Here is a 9,734-nt window from a genome sequence, read left to right as displayed (position 1 = left end):
GTAAGCTTCAGGACTTTCAGTAATATCTTCTCCTTTGTCTTGAGAGTGGGGGCAGGTGAGTCAGTAGGTGTGGCAAACTGTGCGTGTGATTGTACCCGTCATGTCTGTATTAAATATCATCCCCATAGCTGTCTTCCACACACCTGGGAGTTCAGACTGGAGATGGAAGACCCACAAGGGATTCTCTGCGCTGATGCTGGCCGTGTCGGTGACTTGGTCACAGAGAAAGGCCTGGTAGCATCGAAGGAGCCTGCACCCCATGTTCAGCTCGCTTGTAGCGCTCAGTACTGCGCTTTCCCTGTAGACGGGAATGCGCTTTGCGTGTGGAGCACCGAGGACCCTTTGTACCAGGTATTTAAAAATTTCTGTGTGTTTTTTGTGAAGTCAGATGACACAGAGAGCCTTGCAGTTGCCTGCCCATTTCTCGGATGCTGTTTGGGTGATTCTGCCCCCTGGGGATTCCAGGACCAACTATGGGAGAAACAAAAACACTGTGCTTATGCTGGAGTTTTAGAAAATAAACTGCCTGGAATCACTTCATTAAAAAAAGTTCTTCCTCAATAAGAATAGAAGCCAGAGTAAGTACAATAACTCCATAAGGAGTGTGATTCTTTTACTCTGGGCAGTTTTTCTATTTTGTATTAAGATTTCATACATTTATATAATATGTAAATATAGCTTATTACTGGAATGTTAAATAAAGTGTATAGTTCACAGTAAAAAAAAAATAGAAACCAGAAAAGGCTCATGTTAACATAATCAAGACAAGTTCAATTTTTGTAGATTTTAAATATAACACATTTAAGGAAGTTTATTACAGAATCTTTTACATCAAATTGACAGTTTTAAAGCCATCATTAGTTTTCTTTCTAAAGTTATTTCATGATTAGTATACTTACCAGAATGCTCTTCAAAACAGGTTTCATAGTACAAAATGAAAAGAGTAAATTCTATCAGCATTTTGGGTGTTGGGATCACTTTTATCTTTATTTTGGATTTCAGGAGTTTAGGGCCAGTGATGACAGCACATGGAGCCAATGCTGTGCTTGCCTGAAAGTTTCTTTTAATTTCAATGTTACTGGAACTCACTTCACTAATAGTAGGAGCTGTTCATCACTGTTAAAGAGAAACCTGTAGTTAGATTTTTCCCCATCAAGTTACGACAGATTTTATTATGTTTCTTTAACATGACTTAACACTGATGAATGGGCTCCTGCATTCTGATGTCCAGCTTGATCTCTCTCGCTTTTTCAGTGAAGTGTGAGATACTTAGAAAATTGTGTCCCAAAGACCTCGATGTGAGACAGGAATCCATCAAAATTCTAGAGGAAAACATAGGCAGCAACCTCTACGACATCGGCCAAAGCAACCTTTTTCATGACACATCTCCAAAGGCAAGAGAAACAAAAGATAAAATGAATTTATGGGACTTCATCAAGATTAAAAGCTTCTGCACAGCCAAGGAAACAGTCAAAAAAACTAAGAGGCAGCCTACGGAATGGGAGAATATATTTGCAAATGACACAAAGATAAAGGACTGGTATCCAAGATCTACAAAGAACTTCTCAAACTCAATACACGAGAAACAAATAAGCAAATCAAAAAATGGGCAGAAGATATGAACAGACACTTTTCCAATGAAGACATACAAATGGCTAACAGACACATGAAAAAATGTTCAAAATCATTAGCCATCAGGGAAATTCAAATCAAAACCACACTGAGATACCACCTTACGCCAGTTAGAATGGCAAAAATAGACAAGGCAAGAAACAACAATTGTTGGAGAGGATGTAGAGAAAGGGGATCCCTCCTACATTGTTGGTGGGAATGCAAGTTGGTACAGCCACTCTGGAAAACAGTGTGGAGGTCCCTTAAAAAGTTAAAAATTGAGCTACCCTATGATCCAGCCATTGCACTACTGGGAGTTTACCCCAAAGATACAGACGTAGTGAAGAGAAGGGCCATATGCACCCCAATGTTCATAGCAGCATTGTCCACAATAGCTAAATCGTGGAAGGAGCCGAGATGCCCTTCAACGGATGACTGGATTAAGAAGTTGTGGTCCATATATACAATGGAATATTACTCAGCTATCAGAAAGAACGAATTCTCAACATTTGCTGCAACATGGACGGCACTGGAGGAGATTATGCTAAATGAAATAAGTCAAGCAGAGAAAGACAATTATCATATGGTTTCTCTCATCTATGGAACATAAGAACTAGGAAGATTGGTAGGGGAAGAAAGGGATAAAGAAAGGGGGGGTAATCGGAAGGGGGAATGAAGCATGAGAGACTATGGACTCTGAGAAACAAACTGAGGGCTTCAGAGGGGAGGGGGGTGGGGGAATGGGATAGGCTGGTGATGGGTAGTAAGGAGGGCACGTATTGCATGGTGCACTGGGTGTTATATGCAACTAATGAATCGTCGAACTTTACATCGGAAACCGGGGATGTACTGTATGGTGATTAACATAATATAATAAAAAAAAACATAAAAAAAAAAAGAAAATTGTGTCCCAGATATCGAGTGCCATCGTTTGATTATGACGAAGTGAACACAGCTGGGTTTCCATCATCCAGGCTCTGCCTTGTCCCAGGCTGTGCTCCCTTCCCTCCTCCCCAAACGTGACAGGCCCTCAGCTCCTGGCGCCCTGTGTTAGTGTTGCTCGCGCTTGAACTTTGTATGAGTGGGGTAATGCATACTGCCGGTTTCTTTGACTCACCGTGGTGTTTGTGGGGCTCCTCCTTATGGTTCATTTGCATCCCTGCACAGTATCCCGTTGCATGGGCAGACCACACTGAACCCTTTCTGTTCTTATTGGAGATTTCCGTATTTTGGCTGCTACGGGCATTCCTTTGTGTGTTTTCTGGTACACACGTGTGTACAACTGCTGAGTCATAGGGAATGTGTGTATTCAGGTTGTTAGATAATGCCGAGATTTCCCAGTGGTTGTAGTGACCTGTACTTCTTCAAAGGCCGTGTAAGAGTTCCACTTGACCCACATCCTCATCTGTACTTGGTTCTTTTAGTCTGAGGCCTTCTGGTGTGTGTAGGGGTGCTTGTTTGTAATGTGCAGTTCTCTGCTGACTAGTGAGGCTTAACCCCTGTTGGCTAACTTATTGGCCATTTGGACCTTCTCTTTTGTGATATGTGTTCAGTCATGTGCTGTGTTTTCTGACAGATTATCTGTCTCCTTCCTGTTCCTGTGAAGGGTTCTGTATGTATTCTAAACAAGAGCTTTACATTAGTTTGCATTTTCTAGAGTTTGATGCCAGTGGAATCAGAGCTTGCTTTTTGTGTCTGGCTTCTTTCACTCAGAATAGTTATTTTGGAAGTTTTCCGCATTGTTCATGTGTCAATGGTGTATTCTTTTTCAACACTGAGTCGTTTCCCATTGTGTGAATGTACTATAATTTGTGTATCCATTCTCCTGCTGTTGAACATTCAGGTTATTTTCACTTTGGCTACCGTAGATAAAATGCTGTGAATGTTTGCATATCTTTGTTTTATAAATGTCAATTAGGTCACATTGCTTGATAGTGTTCTTCACATCTTCCACTCATGGCCTCATGTTCTGTCAGTTACTGAGAGATGAGTATGGGAATCTCTGACTCTACACGTGAATTTGCCTCTCTCTCTTCCATCAGTTTTGCTTCATATATTTTGAAACTCCATTATTAAGCACATAAATGTTTGGTATCTTTATGTTCTCTTGGCGAATTGAATCTATGAATGTTGCAAAGTAACATTTCTTTATCCCCGGTAATATTTCTTGCTCTGAAATTTTGGCTACATTTTTCTTTTTCTTTTTTCTTTTTTTAAAAAGATTTTATTTATTTATTTGACAGAGATAGAGACAGCCAGCGAGAGAGGGAACACAAGCAGGGGGAGTGGGAGAGGAAGAGCAGGCTCCCAGCGGAGGAACCTGATGTGGGGCTCGATCCCATAAGGCCGGGATCACGCCCTGAGCCGAAGGCAGGCGCTTAACCGCTGTGCCACCCGGGCGCCCCATACATTTTTCTTTTTAGGGACTACTTTTTACCTTTTTTTTTTTTTTTAATTTTAAGTCTTTATTATTTTATTATTTTATTTTTATTTTTTAAAAGATTACTTATTTATTTGAGAGAGAGAGACAGCAGAGTGAGCAATATGAGTAGAGTGGGGAGGGGCAGAGGGAGAAGCAGACTCCCTGCTGAGCAGGGAGCCTAATGTGGGGCGTGATCCCAGGACCCTGAGATCATGATCTGAGCTGAAGGCAGACGCTTAACTGACTGAGCCACCCAGGCGCCCCAAGACTTTAAAAGCAGTTTTAGGTTCACAGCAAAATTGAGGGGATGGTACTGAGATTTTCTGTATACCCCCTGTGCTCCCTGCAACACACAGCCTCCCCTGCTGTCAACACCCCGCACCAGAGCTGTGCATGTGTTGCAACTGACGAAGCTGCACTGATACATTATCACCCAGAGTTCATAGTTACCTCAAGAACCACTCCTGGTGTTGTGCATTCTGTGGGTTTGGACTAATGTGTAATGACATGTGTCCACAATTAGAATATCATTCAGAGAATTTCAGTGCCCTAAAATCCTGTGCTCTGCCCCTTCATCTCTCCCTTCCCCAACCTCAACCCTGGCAACAGCTGATCTTTCACTGTCCCCATGGTTCTGCCTTTTCCACAGTGTTGTGTAGGTGGGATCAGACAGTGTGTGGATTCAGACTTCTTTCACTTAGCAATATGCATGGAAGATTCCTCTATGTCTTTTCATGGTTTGATGGCTTATTTCTTTAAGAAATATTTCTTATTTCTTAGTGCTGAACAATATTCCGTTGTCTGGATGCAGCAAGTTGAACTATTTACCTACTGCTTCCAAGTTTTGGCAGTTATGAGTAAAACTGCTATAAACATCCATGTGCAGGTTTGAGTGGACATACATTTTCAGCTCCTTTGGGTAAATACTGAGGAGCATGAGAATATTTTTGTAAGAAACTGCCAAACTGTTTTCCAAAGTGGCTGTACCATTGTGTATCCCCCCAGCCATGAGTGAGAGTCCCTGCTGCTCCACATCTATATTGGCACGGGGAGTGTCGGTGTTCTGGAGCTTGTCACCCTGGTAGTGTGCAGTGTCGTCGACGCAGTGTCGTCATTGTCGTCGTCTTCCGTATCTCCCTGATGACCCGACGACGTGCAGTTTGCTCACCCGTCATCTGTATATCTTCTTTAGTGAGGTGTCTGTGATGGTCTCTGGCGCATTTTTTAACTTGGTTATTTTCTTATTGTTGCCTTTTAAGAGTTCTTTGTATATTTTGGGAAATAGTCTTTTATCAGATATGTCTTATGCAAATATTTTCTCCTAATCTGTGGTTTGTCTCGTTCTATTGATGATGTCTTTGATGGAGCAGAAATTTTTAATCTTAATGGAAGTCCAGCCTATCAATTCTTACTTTCATAAGACACCTTTGGTATCTTATCTGAAAAGTCATCACCAAACAAAGTCATCTAAGGTTTTCTCCTGTGTTATTTTTAAGGAGTTTATAGCTTTCTCCATTGTATCACCTTTGTTCCTAAGCCAAAGTTCATATGACTGTGTTTCTGGCTCTCTCTTCTCTCCCATTGATCTGGTTGTCCTCTCTTTTGCCAGTACTGTACAATCTTGATTAGTGTAGCTTCATAATAATGGAAGGCAGGGAGTGTCAGTCTTCCAGCTTTGTTTTTGTTGTTCAGTACTGTGAGGCCATTCTGGGTTTTTTGCCTCTGTATAAATCTTAAAATCAGTTTGTTGATTTTGACTGGGATTGGATTAAATCTATAGATCAAGTTGGGAAGAACTGACATCTTACAATATTGATTCGTTCTGTCCATGAACATGGGGTATCTGTCCATTCATTTAATTTTTTTATTTCTTTCAACACTTTTATTTTTCCTCATAGAGATCTTATATAATTTTTTTTTTGAGCAAGAGAGAGAGAAAGTGAGCATGTGTGAGGGGGGTTACAGAGGGAGAGGGAGAGAGAGGATTTTAAGCAGGTTCCATGCCCAGCACGGAGCCCAACACGGGGCTCAATCTCACGACCCTGAGATCATGATCTGAGCCAAAAGAGTCGGGCACTTAACTGACTGAGCCGCCCAGGTGCCCCAGAGATCTTACACAATTTTGTTAGATTTGTACCTAAGCATTTCATTTGTTTGAGTGCTAATGTAAATGGTATATTGTGTTTTTAATTTCAAAATCCACTTATTTATTGCTGGTATATAGGAAAGCAGTGGAATTTTGTATATTAACTTTGTATCCTGCAACCTTGCTATAAGTGCTTAGGGTCAGGAGTTTTTTGCCAGTTCTTTTGGATTTTCTACATAGACGATCATGTCACATATGAACAGAGACAGTTGTATTTCCCTTTTCTCTGTCACTATACCTTCTATTTCCTTTTATTGTGTTATTGTATTAGCTAAGACTCCCAGTATAATGTTGAAAAGGAGTGGTGAGAGGGGATGTCCTTGCCTTGTTTCTAATCTTGGTGGGAAAGCTTGTAGTCTCTCACCATTTCATGCATTAGCTTTTGGTATTTTGTAGATACTCTTTATTAGGTTGAGGAAGTTCCCCTCATTCCTAGTATACTGATAGTTTTTATCATGAATTGCTGTTGGATTTTGTCAAATGCTTTTTTCTACTTTTTTTTTTCAGATGAACTGTACTGTGAAGCAGCTACTATTTCTATTTATTTATTTGTTTATTTGTTAGAGAGAGTGAGAGCGCATGTGGGGGGGCAGAAGGAGAGGGGGAGAGAGAATCTTAAGCAGGCTCCAGGCCCAGCACGGAGCCTGACATAGGGCTCAATTTCATGACCAGCCAAAATCAAGAGTTGTACACTTCACTGACTGAGCCACCCAGGCACCCCAGCATTCTTTGATATTTTCATGTGATTTTTCTTCTCTAGCCTGTTGATGTGATGGATTAATTGATTTTCAAATGTTCAACCAGCCTTGCATACGTGGAGTAAATCTCCAAATTCTGCTTGGTCATGGTGTATAATTTTTTATACGTTGTATGGTTTGATTTGCTGACATTTTGAATATTTTGTTGAGTTTTGCATCTATGTTCGTGAGAGATACTGGTTTTTAATTTTCTTGTGATGTCTTTGTCTGGTTTTGATATTAAGGTAATCCTGGCCTTATAGAATGAATAAGGAAGTATTTCCTCTGCTTCTTCTGAAAGTAGTGTTTCCCTCTGTTTTCTTTATTCAGTCTTTTTTTTTTTTTAAAGATTTTATTTATTTATTTGACAGAGAGAGAGACAGCCAGCGAGAGAGGGAACACAAGCAGGGGGAGCGGGAGAGGAAGAAGCAGGCCCTCAGCAGGGAGTCTGATGTGGGGCTCAATCCCAGGACCCTGGGATCACGCCCTGAGCCGAAGGCAGACGCTTAACGACTGAGCCACCCAGGCGCCCCTTTATTCAGTCTTCTGAAAGAGTTTTCAGAGAATTAGTAAAATCTCTTCCTTAAATATTGGGTCGAATTCACCAGTGGATCCATCATGGTCTGATGCTTTCTGTTTTGGAAAGTTATTAATTACTGATTTTTTATACCTCTTTAACTTTTTGAACATATGGAATAGAATTATAATTATTGTCTTAATATCCTTATCTCATAATTCTGCAGTCTGGATCAGTTCTGGTTTGGTTTCAAGGTCATCTGGATGATCTGTGGGTGGGTGTTTTCCATGGTTCTATATTTCTCTTGGTTTGTGACTGAATGGTCTTTACTCCTTGAATACCTGATTATTTTTGATTGACTGCTGGACATTATATATGAAAAAAGTGCGTAGCTAGTTTGGGGCTCTGGGTGACCTTAACTTCTTGCAGAATTTATGCTTTCTTCTGATAGCTGGCTGGCTGAGGGCACGTGCAATCCCAGGTCACTCTAATCCAGTTGGGGATTATGAGAACTCGAAGGTGGGCCTGTGAGCCCTCTTCTGTTGCCCGTTCACCTTCCCTCCTTGGGCCTGGCCCTTTGTATCACTACTTTAGGCCTGGGCGTTTGGTAACATGCCCTTCCCTACCACCTTAGTAGGCAGTATGCTTTTTTTAAAGCAGAAATTTATTAAAATCTATTTGTATTATTTTAAAGGAAAAAAATGCATGGAGTCCTCAACCTTAAGGCCATCGGCTCTGTTCTCAGAAGTACTTTGTCAGGCAGTGGAATTCTTTTCCCCTTTCCCAGTGAGATAGTTCTGTTTGTACCTGAAAATAGATGCATTTAATTATACTGTTTTTGTGCCCCTAGTCCCATAAGTATCTCAGGTTTCGACTGCCTTTACTGGAATTGGCAGAAAGCTGCCATTTGACAAGTCTTCATGGGTGAATGGCCTCCCATGTTGGGTCCCTTCTCTGTTTCCTTCTGCTCCTTTCTTAATTCTTTGTTGCTTTCATTGCTCTCTGATGTCTTAAAAGTGTATCTGTATGTTCTTGGCAAATTTTGCCCCGCTTTCTTGTCATTCTCATCAGGAGTTTGGTGCAGATGAACTGGCTGCCACGACCAGAGACAGAGCTCTCCTTGTTCTCGTGTTTGAGTGATGGCTCTCATGTCAAAGTGCCTACTGTCTGCTGACTGTCAGCTTGAAAGTACCTACGTAACACAGTCTAGACAACCTGTGTTCTTTCCTGATTCCATTCCCCCTTTTTTAGGCCGCCATTCACCAGGGTTTCAACCTGGAACACTGATTATCTTTGCTTCTGTCCCTTCCCCCATCTCTCAGTGTCCACTGGTCACAGAGTCTTCAGTTCTCTGTCTCCTCCCATCTCCATCCCTGCTACCCTCATTCAGCTTTTACTGTACTTGCTTTGGGATGTTTGGTCCCACTGTGTGCCCACGGTGGTCCCTCTTCTGTGCTTGCAGCAGTGTCACAGTTCTGAGAACAAGTCTGGTCAAAGATTCTTCTGCTTGTACCTTCTCGCTGGCCTCCCATTTCCTAGCACCCTGTCAGAACTCCGTACACAGTGCCCAGCCTTTCTGTAGCTTCACCGTGTTCCTTGCTTGCATCAGCAGCCTCTGACACGAACCTGGTCTCCCAGCGACCCGAGTGCTCCCCTCCTCTTGGGGATCCGTCATCATTGCCTTACCCTTCAACGTCCCACACAGCTGTTACTTCTTCAGGCACGTAGCAGAGATGCGATTCACATTTGCTTAATTACTAACTAGCAAGGACGTGGAGGAGCGAGAGGACCTGCCTCACTTGACTAGTGTGATTCTTGACGTTGAGTAGCTGTGACAGGGTTTGCTTGAGAGAGTAACTGAGCAGTATGTTTATAGGAATTTTAATACATGAATTATAAATGAATATAGGAAATAAGTATGTTTGAAAAATTCAATCCATTTGATTTCTTAGGTTTGAGATGATGCTGTTATGTTTGTTTATATTTAAATGGTATCCATAGTTTATAATAGTTTTGTTTCTGTTAACCCTTTCAGCCTCTGACCCTAAGAGGACACCATGAGCCAATTACTGCTGTGGCGTTTGGAAATGCAGTGAGTCCACTTCTCATCTGTTCCGCATCACGGGATTATGTTATAATGTGGAGTCTAGATGAATGCAGACAGAAAGCACTTCAAGGTAAATGAACATTTAAAATATATTTAAAGAAATGTACAAAGGGAATAACTCATCCTTAAATAAACTTGGTAACGTAAGGGGGCTTGGGAGAATTTTTCACTCCTTTAACCTTGAAACCAGATAG

General features: G+C 41.5%; 1 protein-coding gene across 18 annotated transcripts in view; it reads left to right on the top strand.

Annotated features, from left to right (window-relative positions):
• The window catches only part of WDR27 (WD repeat domain 27), a 169,085-nt gene that overhangs the window by 11,264 nt on the left and 148,087 nt on the right, over window positions 1-9,734 (top strand). For 17 of the 18 annotated variants that reach the window (XR_015726188.1, XM_087865709.1, XM_087865711.1 and 14 more), the window contains 2 exons: window positions 129-351; window positions 9,469-9,610. Coding sequence is in view for 17 of the 18 variants with exons in the window: in XM_087865709.1 (XP_087721835.1) it covers window positions 163-351; window positions 9,469-9,610 (331 nt within the window). In the remaining variant the exon portion in view is untranslated. The remainder of the gene's footprint in view (window positions 1-128; window positions 352-9,468; window positions 9,611-9,734) is intronic. The other variant, XM_087865712.1, reaches the window with a different exon arrangement.

This window comes from Ursus americanus, chromosome 11 (genome assembly GCF_024610735.1).
Source record: "Ursus americanus isolate L20-20 chromosome 11, mUrsAme1.1.p, whole genome shotgun sequence".
NCBI lineage: Eukaryota > Metazoa > Chordata > Mammalia > Carnivora > Ursidae > Ursus > Ursus americanus.
The sequence above is the reverse complement of the archived record's forward strand: the minus strand, read 5'-3'. Positions and strand labels throughout refer to the sequence as shown.